Source organism: Sceloporus undulatus, chromosome 5 (genome assembly GCF_019175285.1).
Source record: "Sceloporus undulatus isolate JIND9_A2432 ecotype Alabama chromosome 5, SceUnd_v1.1, whole genome shotgun sequence".
Lineage (NCBI taxonomy): Eukaryota > Metazoa > Chordata > Lepidosauria > Squamata > Phrynosomatidae > Sceloporus > Sceloporus undulatus.
Genome location: NC_056526.1, coordinates 71646903 through 71660636, shown reverse-complemented (window position 1 = coordinate 71660636; position 13734 = coordinate 71646903). Strand labels below are relative to the sequence as shown.

Genomic DNA, 13734 nt, shown 5'->3' with positions numbered 1-13734 from the left:
GTCAAAAAGTTTTACAGCCCTAACAACAGCACTGCAGAACCCACAAAATTCAGTGAATGAGGCTAGGTGAATTTGACAATAAATATCTTGTCTGAAAATGCTCCCAGTTCATTTATGTTAGAACTGAAACCAATACAGGGACAGGGACAACTGGATCCCAAGGGAAGTTACTTTTTGTTGCTAATGAAGTTGAAATTTTCTTAGTTCTCTTTATTGCCCTTTGTCCCTAGTCCTCATATGGTGAAGAAGGATAATGGCCTTTGTTTACAGTGAGTTCTTTCAATACTATCTGATACAGAATGTAGGCCTGTCACTCCAACATTGTCATCTTTTTTTCTCCTGTATGACTTTGCCTGATGAAAAAGCCAATGCATTGTGTATTTTATGCTTTGGAGTTTGCCCAATAGAAGTATTGCTGCTTTGTGCATTTTGGATTTTGTTGTACAATACAGAAATGTTAATTCTCAAAAGTGCTACAAGATCTCTCTACATACTGATTCTACAGAGTAATGTGTGTGTGTGTTTTCTACCCAATCAGTATTTCTAGGGTCTTCTCTAACAGAGAGCTCTGGTGCCACAACAAACTCCAAATCCCAGGATTTCATAGCATTGAGCTATGGCAGTTAAAGTGGTGTCAAACTGCATTAATTCTGCAGTGCAGATGCAGCCCAAGCATTGGTAGACAAACCAGGAAAGCAATGAGACCTCTTCATATTATTATTTTCACTGATAAAACTGTAAGATCTATATAAGTGCTAAGCTGAAATGACATAAATGCCACTACTTATGGCAAAACAGACAGCAGTTTACTTTTCTCCATTAAAAAGAACAAAACAAGTATGCACAAAAATAACACTTTTTTATTTCATTTTTAATGGAAGGCATTTTGCTGTCTTCTAGCGCTCTCTTTAACTTGCATAATTTCAAAGCGGTTTCTGTTTAAATATGTAATTGGCTCAAGAACTTGTTGATAAAGACATCGTTATTGTTCTGTTGGCCAAAAATAGGGGGCGGGAGTTGTTCTTTAAACGGCTGAAGCTTTCCAAACTAGAGTGGGGAGGAGATGGAGTTTCTTTAAGATTCTTCTGGCATCAAATGTAATTTCAGCAATCCAGCCTCATTTATGTCTAACTTTGATTAGAAACACAACCCACAAAGGGAAATCACACTGGAGGAGGGTGCCCGGAAGCAACACAGTCTGCCTGGATCTGCTCAACCCTCCCACATTTTAAACATTGGGTTATGTTGATTAACTGCTTGGAATGACAATTCAGTCCAAAGCCATTATAAATTAGGACTACAGCTCCCAGAATTTCCCAGCCTTCATGTACAGTGGCCACAAAGACTGTGAGAGTTTGGGAGTTTCAGCCTAAAAAAGAACGGCACCCTGCAATGTCTGCTGTTTATTCAACAGGTCATCATGTTTGCCTTGGCTGGATTTACATGCACATGCACACACATGTTCAGATAGAACAATGGTGGGAGAACATAACCTTCCATCTGTTGGCCTTCAGATTTCCTCAATTTAGGCATCAAAAGCAGTAGTAAATGTTATTGGGAATGGCATAACCTCCAACTGCCTCAATTTGGCAGGGGCAGTACCTCCATTAACCCACTTTTTCCACTGCATTTAAAATGCCCCAGTTTTTCTCTCCTCCTTTGACCTTCTGCCTTTGTCTTTGGCTTACTTCAATTGCTGCAAATTGAGGTGCTGGACAGACCGCCCCAAAAGGGTGGCCTGCAGCTGCCCGTTTTTACCCAGGATGGAGGCCACACCAACCAAATGGTGAGGTCTCTGCGAGGAGTAAAGAGAACCCACTTCCAGCGGGTTCTTTCTGGGATGTGCCCAGGCTGCCATTGGCGCCCTCGCACACATGGATGATGTATGTGTGGTGTGGTGCCATTTGGATGCTGTGCCGTACATACGCCAACATGGCGGCCCTAGAATCAGCTCAGGCCAGCACAAGGCACCAGTCTGTACCAGGCCTGAGTCCACAGCAAAAAAGTAGTTTTACACTCAGTTAATTCAGCAGGGGAAAGAGGAAAGATGTCTTGCCCTTCCCAGTAGCTTCAGGCAAAAGCAAACTGCTGCAATTTTTCCAAACTGTATGTTCTTTCTCAATATCTTTTACCATCTTGACCACACTCTAATATTCCATAGCCAGGGCCTCTGAGAGAAATATTACAAGGTGGAACAAGACTACTTTTGGGCCTAGGAGCCCAGCTTCACTCAAAATTGAGCCTTTTCAATTATCTTCAATAAAGATAATGGTATAACATGAAATTTTAAAGTTGTTTTTTCTCTTTCTCCTTTACCATATGGTTGTGATAACACAGGAACAAAGTAGACAGCTTTTGGTATATGATTACAAAAGTATAGTTGAAATGCAGGGTGAAATTATTTATTCAAAAGCAAGCTAACCACAGTGGAGAGTTTCATATGAATGAACACAATGATAGAGAACAGCACAAACCCACTATGCTAGCTGTGCACCACCCAGACTTTATGTGAATGGCAAGGGAATTCTTAAATAGAGAATTAAAGTTAAATAGAGGGACCGCCAATAGTGAGAAACTATAGTAGGTTCTCACTGTCTTATTTCTGCTTGTGCCAAACAAATCAGTTGGACATTGAGTCCAAAGAAGGAGATCACTCAAGTAAAACCCGTTACCCAGGTCAATGTTTTATTCACAATAGCTGCTAACACTATAACAAGTATGTCCTTTTGCTGTTATTCTGAAAACATACATATTGGTATTACTACCCAGACCACCACAGTTGTACACAGACCCCCATGTGTTTTTCTAGGATCTGTTTTATTTTATATTAATGTTTAGATGTTTCCCACATTGCCAGAAAGAAATTCATTTCCTGTTTTGTTTTTCTGGAACCAACTTCAGATTTGTTAGCTTTTTATGTCACTAGTATTTTCGTTCAGAATGAGTGGGATTTGGATTGAAATGAGTGGAATGTTACTTTGTTTTTCCTTGTTTTCTACCCAAATATAACACCAACTACTAAATAAAAGATGTTTTGATTGTTGGCATGGTGCCTACATACAAGAGTGGGCTGGACAACTCATGTGGTCAGTCACTTGTATTTTAACTTGGGAGGCAGGATGGTGTTTAAGCTCAAAACGCCATTGCTCATTATTGTGTGTGTGTGTGTGTGTACCGTCAAGTTGCCTGTTAACATGGTGACCCCATAAATCATAGATTTTCTTAGGCAAGAAATACTGAGAGGTAGTTTTGCCAGTTCCTTGGAAATGTACCCTACAACACCTGGTATTTGTTGGTGTTCTTACATCTAAGTACTAACCAAAGTTGACTCTCTTTAGCTTCCAAAATCAGCCTTGGGGTCGCCATAAGTCAGAAACTACTTGAAGGCACACAACAACTACCTCCCTCCCTCCCTTTTTCGCTACACACACATACACAGAAACACACACAACTATTATGTATGCATGTGGTATGTTGTTGTTGTGTGCCTTCAAGTCATTTCTGACTGATGGTGACCCTAAAGTGAACCTATTATGGGATTTTTCTGGGGTCAAGAGTGTGTGAATTGACCAAGGTCACCCATTGGGTTTACATGGCCCAGCAGGGAATCAAACCATGATCCCTGGGGTCATAATTCAATGTTCAAACCACTACACCATTCTGGCTGGCTGGCTGGCTGTGATAGGGTCACCTTAAGGTTGCCATAAGTTGGAAACTATTTGCAAGCACACAGCAACAACAACAACAACAACAACAACACACACACACACACCATATACCAAGAGAGAAATCCCAGAGGTACAAGCTGGTTTCAGGAAAGAAAGCATCACTACAGATCACATTGCACACATATGATGAATAATGGAGTACACAAGGGAATTCCAAAAGAAAATTTGCATGTGCTTTATGCATTATAGTAAAACCTTTGACTGCATAGATCACAAAAAGTTATGAAATATTCTCAAAGAAACTGGAATGTCACTACATTTTATTATCCTGAGGCATAACCTATACTTAGGTCAAAAGGCTGCTGTCACAACTAAGTATAGAGAACAGAATGGTTCCCAATTGGCAAAGGGGTCAGGCAGTGCTGCATACTATTATTCTATTTATTCAGTCTGTGTACAGAAAACATCGTATGCAGAGCAGGCTTAGAATCAGAGGCAGGAGGAGTGAAAACAGGAGAAAGAACATTAAAACCCTAAGATATGCAGATAACACAATAGTACTAGCAGAAACAAACAAAGACCTGGAGCAATTGCTGACAAAAGGCAAAGAGCCAAGGTTCGATTAATGCTGAATACAACCACCTGCCCAAATCCCCCCAAAACATGGAAGATTTAGAAGAATTCATCCTAGACAATGTGAAAATTGAAATAGTCAAAGAGTCCCCATATCTTGGATCAAACATTGATCAGAATGGAGACTGCAGTCAAGAAATCAGAAGAGGCTAAGAATGGGCAGGGCAGCTATGAAAGAATCAGACAAGATTCTAAAGTGTAAACATATACAACTGAGCACTAAAGTTAGTTGTCCAAGCCATTGTATTCCCCATCATCATGTATAGATGTGAGAGCTGGACAGTGAAGAAAACAGACAAGAAGAAAATCAATTCATCTGGGATGTGGTGCTGGAGAAGAATGTTTAAGATACAATGGACAACCAAAAAGACAAACAAATAGGTCCTAAAACAGATCAATCCCAAACTCTCCCAGAAGCCATGATGGTGAAATTCAAGCTGTTGTACTTTGGCCACATTTTGAGAAGGCATTAATCATTTAAAAAAAGACAACAATGCTAGGAAAGGTAGAGGGCAGTAGAAAGAGAGGAAAACTGCATGCCAGATGGTTGGACTCATTCAGAGAGGTCACAGCCATGAGCCTGTAGGACCTGATCAGAGTGGTTGAGGGCAGAGGGTCTTGCAGAGGTCTCATCCACAGGGTCACTATGAGTCGAGATTGACTCGAGGGCAGTTAACAACAACAGCAATACACAAAGACAATATAAAGAGAGCCCATGTGTAAAATGAATGTGGTGTAATGATTGCAGGATTGGAGTGAGAAGTTTGGGGATTCATGAAAATTCACAGGGTGACTTTAGACCAGTCTCGCTCTCTCTTACTCTTCCTTTCCTTATGAGATTGTAAGAAGAAAGCAAGGGGGGGGGGAACCAGCCTTAACATTATTGGAAGCAAGGCAGGAAATCAGTGTAGTTGATAAAGAAGAAAAAGAAATATAACCTAGAAGTCAGGAACCCTTGGCCCATGAGACAGATTATGCCCCTTCCTGGCCTTGCGGGCTTCTGCCAGAGATGCCCCAGCCCCTCTCCAAACAGTTTCTGTCAGAAAAGTCAAGGGGCACCATGACAGATCCCTTTTCTAGATTGGCTGGAAAATTCCAGTTCTTGGGCTCCTTTCATTCCCCGCTCCCCCCTTTTCCTTAAGACTTTCCGCTGGATCTGGCATTGTGACCTCAAGATATTTAGTGATGGATTCAGGCAGGAGGCTGCACATAGGCTGTGTTGTATTTTAATATGTAACATGTGTTTTACATGTTTTTGTTTTAAATCAATGTTCTAAAATTGATGTCTTAATTGGATTGATTGTCTGATGCCGTTAAAACGTTTGTACCACATATTATTTACCTATTATATCTGGAAATTTTAACAGTACAGTTTCTTTGCAAGTGAATTTTGGACTGAGAGCTTAAAGTTGCATGACAGCTGATCGAAGATCTTTTGTTAATGCTTAGTCAGAACATCACTGAGGTCAATGCAGCTTACTCCCAGGTAAGTTTGCAACCATGCATAGGCTTGCAGACATATCTGATATAACAGTGAAATTTTTATTAGTAGTTATGCTAGTTGTTGTTTAACTATGACATTTTTAACCAAAAGGCTAAAGCCTTCACGTATAAACAATAGCATATCAGTGTGTATTTGTGTGAGTGTCTGTGTTTGTGTATATCATGTGAACATGGTTTCTCTGTGAAGTGACAACTGCAGAGGTGAGGCGATCCAGCACTTCAGAACTGATCCCTGGAAAAAACTTCCTATAGCAATAAACATATTCTGTGACTGTTTGAAGAACCATACTCAGGGCAACATCTGATCTTATACTGCCTTTTAAAAATATCCAAAGGAATTGGCCAGAAAATGGCTGAATGCATTTTTAATATTAGATAGTAGGTGCAACAGCAAGCATGCAACAACACCAGAAAAGCTTCTGAAAGCTTTATCAGACGTTGAATCAATTTTTATCCCATATCTGCATCTTGCTTTATTTTCTGGATGGCTTTCTGCCCTAGAACTAGATATTTGCCCCCAATGTTAATGATATTTACAACATGGCAAAACTTTGGTGATTAACCTACCCAAATTTTCAAAATCTATATGAAAAATCTAAAATTAGTATAGATAGACACATGCCCTCCAACATTTCACAGATGAAAATACATATGGCCAAGAAAAGTCAGAGTGTGGTCAAGAGCGCAAATGTTATTATTAAGGAAGAACATATAAGCTAGGAAAGGCTGTATTACTTGGCTTTGCCTGAATCTACTGGGAAAGAAGATTCTACCCCTTTCTTACCCTCTCACCACTGAGTTAACTGAGTGAAAACTATTTTTTCACTTTGTTTTTGGTTTACAGCAATTGAAGTAAGCTGAGGACAAAAAGAGAAGCAGAGGAGTAAAGAAAAACTGGGGCATTTTAAAAGCAGCTGATGAAGTGGGATGACAGAGAATTAATCTGAACTGTCTCAGCCAAATCCAGACATTGGAGGATATGTATGTAATCTATACACTGAGGCAGTTAAACATTGAGACAGATTATTTGCTGTATGTGCTTGCAAGTACAATTTTGTCTTTAGATCTAGAGCTTGGAAATTTTAATTTTTTGTAGTAAAACTCCAAGAATTTTATTTCTATGGATTTAAAAACAACAACAACAACCTTGCCATTTTTCTTACTAGAACTGAGGAAAACTATGCCGAGGGGGGGAGATTAATTTTGGATAAATTCCCTTTATCCCCATCCAGCATGGACACTGGTTCTTGTGGCTAGGAAATCCTAGGAATTTGAGTGCAAAATGTATTTCCCCTTTCCTATGATTTAATCAAATTTTCCTTGGATTTGTTACTCAGCAAACCAGCAAAAGAATACCTGAACATTCAAGTTTCTTATATGGAAACAAATCTGGATTATACAGTCTATCTAGAGGCAAGCTACATAATAATTAGGACAGAAGGGTCTATTTTATTTATAGCCATGATGCATTTTTTTGTAATAAGAAAAATAGCCTGGAGGACAATTAATTTTTAAAAGCCATGCACACATTTTATAGCAGATTTTTGGCTTCCTAGAGATGTAACACGAAGTCATGCAGTTGTACTAAGACTAATCAAAGATGTCACAATAAAAATAGCTAATAGTATCATGAGTACACTTAGTACATTTCATAAATAACTATCAAACAAGTGAATGAGGTTTAAATATTTCACCACAAGAGTATAACATGGCACTGAAGTAGGTAACTCAAGGACAAATTCTAATTTCAGGCACAATGGATCCATAAACAAAGAGTAGGATGTAAAGAGGGGGAGAGATATAGTTCAGCTGATTTTCATCATATTTAAGCCCCTTAGGTTTCAATCTGGATCATACCCATGAAGTTTATTTTGATTTCTTGTCATTTTGGTAGCTTTCCAGAAGGCTGTTTAATGAACCTGAAAATAGACTTTCTCTTAGCTTTAAGATACTGTAAATCTACTTGGATTCAGGAGGGCTATCTGAGGACAAGGAACTGTGCTAATTAACCTTCAGGTCATTTGAATGAAGCCTTACCATTTGATCTGTGTGTCTTAGCTCTATAAAATCCTTAACTCCATTTTGAAGATTGGTACAAAATATTCACTCCAATGACTATATAAAAAAAGTTGTGTTGGAAGAACCAAGATTTTATATCCTTTAATGTTTTCATAATGCCAGAGCAGAACACTGAGGGCAGAGGTAAATTCCTTTTAAAAGTTCACTGAGCATTCACTTCACACATACATTTTCCAACAGCAAGAGATATATGTGGTAGAATAAAATGCATTTGTTCCCTACTTCATAAAGCAAAAGTGAGGAACCTCTTTCAATGTGAGGGCCAACTTCAAGTTCAGAGAACTTCTCAGGAGCTGCTTTCTAGTGCTGGATGAGGCCAAAGGAATGGGGTCCCAAATACCAATATTTTACTTGAAGCTCTTACTGTGTTACGAAACCTAAGGAGAAGCAGTGTTGTGTAGTGGTTTGAGTGTGGGTTTGAGACTAGGGGTCAAATCCATTCAGCCATAGAATCTCACTTTGGGCAGATAACACTCAGCCTTAGAGGAAGGCAACAGCAAACCTCCTCTTGCCACCACCACAACCCCACAATATGGTCACCATAAATTGGAGTCAACCTGATGGAACATCACAAGCAAGTAGGGAGAGGGTATCCATGCAAAATCTGGTAATGGCATCAAGGTCTCATGACTTCCTGAGGAATCCAAAGGAAAAGGAACCAATGAGGACTTTATTCAGCCCCAGGCCTAAGGTTCCCCCACCCCAGTTCTAAAGTGTGTAGTGCAATTTATTCCTGTGTAAATAAAATATTTTTGCTCAGTGTGTGGAGTTGCCTTGAAAATGGAGAGCATCCTATCATCAAAGCAAAGAAGACAATAATAAAATTGTAGAGTTGGATTGGACCACAAAGGTCATCTACTGTAGTTCAGCTGTCTTTTGCTGTGCAGGAATACACAGGTCTATGCAAACTCTGCTAGCTTTGAATGCAAACCTTCCTGGTTTCTGGGATGGAGGAAAGGAAGCCATCCTGTGCATGACTCAACTTCTCAAGTAGCCCTTGAGATACAGAAGCAAAGATTTGGGGACAAGAGAAGGAGACAAAGCAAGAACAATCTCATCTGAACTGGATGCAAAGTAAGTGTCCCCATATAAATCATAACTTTATTCTGGCCTTGAAGAACTGATCTACATTCTGTATCTTTTCTCTGCTCTTCCCTTCTCTTTAATGTCTTGTTTTTCACTTTCTAAAGCTGGAAGGCAGGGCAGGGCAGGAAACAAACATAATAAATAAATAAATGAGGGTTGTCCTCTGTCACCTTTGCTATTTATATTGACATTGGAAGAGAGATCAGAAGAATATGGGAAGTTATGGGTTTGAAATTTAAGGAAGGGTCAATTAAAGTGAGAGCATGTGCAGATGATGTAGTTATTGTGTTGGAAGATCCACTGGACTCCACATTGCCTCTTCTTGAAATATTGATAGATTTTGAATTACTCTCAGGATCTAAAATTAATAAATGGAAGACTAAAAGGTTAACTTAGAACTTGATAAAAGAACATATAAAAGAATCACAAAGACTTTCTGGATATAAAGTGGGAAAAATATGAGATACTTAGGGATAGATTTGACAAATAAAAACTTTTACTTGTTCCAAAATAATTTTGAAAGATTTTGGAAAGATATTAAGAAAGATCTTCAGAGATGGAACATGTTGAAGTTTTTGTTAATGGAGAGGAAAGAAATATAATGAAAAATTATTCATAAACCTACAAGAACCCCCACTTTCTTCAAGAAAATGAACATTAAGCCTCTTTTCACTGTACAAATTCAGGACACTCTGATGTACATTCATTGTGTTATGTGTAGCGCACCAGACCCACAGCAAGAACCACAGACAGAACCATAACCAACTAAATAGCATTTACCCATTCACCATTCCAGTTCACCCCTTCACTCTTTCGTGTTTGTAATGAAATCTCATAACATTTCAAGGATGATTCTTGAGACCAGGGACGTAGCCAGGATTTTAGGAAGGGGAGGGGGGGTCCAGACTAAGTGCCACCATTATAATGGGGCTTGGGCGTGGCGGCGCAGCAGCACACAACATTCATTTTTCTAATGGAAGGGGGGTCCGGACCCCAAGAACCCCCCCTTGACTACGTCCCTGTTGAGACACACGTGACTGAGCAAAATCAGACAGCATAGGTTATTAATGAAGAAGAGCATACATGCAGAGAGGGGCTGCAGCAGTTTGATTTTGCCAGACTCACTGGGAAAGGTAGGACTTTTTCATTCCTTCCTCTACCTGGCTGCTGAGTTAACTGGGTACAAATTAATTTTTGCAGACTCAGTTTGCAGCAGTTGAAGTGATCTGAGGACAAAGAAGGAAAGTGGGGAAAAGGGAAAAAAGCTCTGACATTTTAAAAGCAGCTATAAAGGTGGGATAACAGATGATTAATCAGGGCTCTCTCTACAAAATTGGGACAGGGACAGATGGAGGATATATAATATGGTTTAATGAGCCCCTTGATTTGAATGGGGTTGACAAATTAGGCTGGGGTAAGACAAGTTTACCCCTCTACTTATCCAAGCTGCTGTGCTAAAATTCACGTTAGTTGTTCCAGGTCGCAATGAGTACAGCAGGAGAATATAGGTTAAATTGCCCTAGATGCCAACATCAAATGATTTGGACTTCAAAGCGAACATCATACTAGGCCAGCATATAGAGAAGGAAAATATCCCATCCATATAATCAAAGCTACAATCCATTGGCTAAAGAGTGAGTCCCACTGGTCACAATAGGAGTTACGTCTGGTATAAATGCATAGTATTTTGATATGAGTCAGTTTGAATTCGCTCAGAAAAAGGCAAACTCTCTGGCCAGCTAACCCCATTGCAAGATTTTCCATAGTTATGATGAAAACTATGAAAATGTGTGGTTTGTGACTGGGAAAGGGCTGGTGGGAGCTATTTAGTGGTACTCAAACTGGTAGTCCCTGGTCTAGTGCTCGTCCCAGAGCCTTTGGCTGCCAGTCCCTAGCAGATTTCCAGGAAAGAAACAATTGGTCCTTGGCATGTTAGGGGGAAAAAATAATGGGCAGTCTCGAACATCAGATATCTTAAGAAGCACATATGTAGTCCACTTCCTCTGTCCAGAGGGTTGGACAATACTCTGTCTTTGAGAGCTTCTGTTTCTTGCTTCCTTCATCCTATTTTGCCAGTTCATATTACTCTTGTCTCATATCACACCTTGGGTTTGGGGGCAACAGAAGCATGCTTAATCTCAGGTGGAGTGTTGTAATTCTTGTCAGGCCATGGCACTCTGTGGCTGCATCTGCACTGCAGAAATAATGCAGTTTGGTATTGCTTTAACTGTCATGGCTCATGCCATGGAATTCTGGGATTTGTAGTTTTGTAAACTATTTAGCTTTCCCTGTCAGAGTGCTCTGGTGCCCCATCAAACTACAAATCCCAGGATTCCATAGCATGAGCCATGACAGTTAAAGCTGTGTCAAACTGTATCATCTCTACAGTGCAGGTGCAGTCTATATCCTTCCACGTATTTGTCTGTCTGTGTCTACATTTCTCATGCACAGCCTGCTGCCCCAAGACCACCATTTTTTTGGGACAATGTCATTTTGGTGGAATCACTGAGAAAAGGAACCCAATCCAAACTTTTCCCTGCTCCCTATTCACTGACACTTATTAGCTAGAAAACAGATCCCTCTCAGCTTATTTGAAAGGTTAATTTTAGCTGTGCCTGCCAGGCACGTTCCTCCAGCTTCTGAGTCAGTTTTGCATTCAATACCACCAGGCTCTCTTACCTCCTTCCATGCTTGTAGGTTGTTTGAAGAAAGGAAGCAATGGACTTGCTTCTCAGAGACTTCCTTGTGCGTCCTATGCTGGCCTTCAACCACTTTGTTTGATAGAACCCCATTGCCAACTGCTGGAAGATACCTCCTCGTTCTTAAAGGTGTCAGGGTTTGGTAAAAAAGGCAGGCAGCCAGTGCCAGCACTACTAGGAATGGGCGAAGTCGACACCATCTCCGTCCAGGCAGAATTTGCCAGCAAGACATGGCCACCTTAAGTTTCTAATTTCGCCCCATTTCCACATTGTAATAGCAGTCAGAGCGGCTATTTTTCTTCAGCATGAAATGCAAAGAAAAATGTAGGCTTTCTCCAGCAATAGCTCAAATTCTCTCTGTCATCTCTGGACCTGAGTTTTCCCGTGGTAAGAAGTTACAGGACTCCAGGATGAACAATCCTTCCAGAAGCATTGCCCAATCTGTACAAAAGAGAATGGAGGAAAGAGTGAAAGAAGTCACCGTGTGGATTGTGAACAAACAGAATTAAGCATCCTGCAATGTTAACAGAAGGTATCGTACCCTTTGGAAAAGGAAAAAAAGAAAAAGAAAACTTACCCACACAATAGTGTCATGGGGGGAAATGTATTCAAGAAGAAAGCAATAAGTGAAACATTATTATATGGTGTGTACACAGTCGAACAGTGTCAAGGATTTTCAAGCAGTTTTTTCCCCTCTTGCATGTCCAATTCCCATTCTGTTGGGTTTTTTTTTCCAATATACCATTTCCTTCATTGCAGATCTTTTAAATTGCCTTTTTCCTGTCGGCAAACGTGCACAGCCGTTCCTCACCGAAAATGCTCCCTGTTTTTAAAAAGCTGAAAGGCTAGTTTTCCCTCTGTTAGACTTCTCTCTCTCTCTCTCTCCCTCTCTGTAACTTTCTGAGTTCAAAGTTATGTTTACTTACTCAGCTCTTAGCCCTGTCAGAGGTTTTCCATTTTCTCCCAAAGGGTGGCTGATTAAAACCACTCGGAACAGCCCAGCCTCATGACTCCAGCTCATCTTGACACACGCACACAGCACTCCATCTGAACTCAGTTGGACCACAGACATATAAATAAAAAGCAGGACTGCCCTGAGGGGTGGGGTTAAGTTTACCAAGTTCTGAAAAGGCTTACATGCTGGAAGCTGTGCTGGATCACAGAAACAATGTCCTTTTCCCTCTCGTGCGCTATCCTTCCAAACTATACAGGAACTGCAAAAAGAAAAAAACAAATAAAAAACAAAAAGTGGCCGGGTTACAGAAAACCCAGGCATAAGTATGCAATGCAAGCGTAACACAATGACAAACTGGGAAACAAAATTACTCTACACTTAAAAACCACTTCAAGGAAGTCTCAGATTATGTGCTGGACTGGACATAGCAATGCATAGGCTGATTTGAAGACGCCTATTCAGGAGTAAGTCTGTAATCCTATGAAGCCCACATGTGTCTCTTACTAAACTCAGCAAAACCTCACTTGCTTCTTAACTTGGAAAAGTTGCATTCTTGGACTGCAGCGTTCAGAATCTCCTAGCCAGAATTGTAATCTGACCACTGAGGCACCAAAATATTGTTCTTCCTGTGTTTTCTGTTCTAAGGAATGTCCTAGAAAGGGCTATAGAGATGCTTACAATAAATCCTTCAGTGAAGAATTACAGTACAGTTTTCTTGGGCAGTTGTCTTTTCCACTAAGCAGGCAGATTCAAGAGGAATGGGATGGGAATGTGAGCCAGATCAGACAAATCAAACCCTAGCTCAGAGCTAGAGTGGGGAGATCTAATAGCCAGATTGACCTCATATCCTATAAAAGGCTTTATTGTAGGCTTTTATTATATTGTGAGATGGTGGATTGAGAAGGTTCACCAGAGAAAGCTTTACGTTTAATGATTTACTTACTCATGCAGACAGTCAGGGCCAGACTGGCTGTATTTGGACATGATGCAAAGCCATAAATTAATGTCACACACATCCTGGAGTTGTGCTGCACACTACTCTTCCAGAAGATTGGAAGTTTTCATTTCTATTTTAAATCAAGCAGTTCAACATGTTGTTAAAATGTCTAAT

General features: G+C 40.2%; 1 protein-coding gene across 5 annotated transcripts in view; it reads right to left on the bottom strand.

The window, feature by feature from the left end:
* Positions 1–12864, bottom strand: part of CPED1 (cadherin like and PC-esterase domain containing 1) — a 125579-nt gene extending 112715 nt beyond the window's left edge. For 3 of the 5 annotated variants that reach the window (XM_042468488.1, XM_042468493.1, XM_042468491.1), the window contains exons 1-2: positions 12246–12583; positions 11649–12109 (exon numbers count right to left, since the gene is read on the bottom strand). In XM_042468488.1, the coding sequence (XP_042324422.1) occupies positions 11649–11900 (252 nt within the window). In that variant the 5' untranslated portion in view covers positions 11901–12109; positions 12246–12583. The other 2 variants (XM_042468490.1, XM_042468489.1) reach the window with 2 other exon arrangements.
* Positions 12865–13734: the final 870 nt, after the last annotated feature.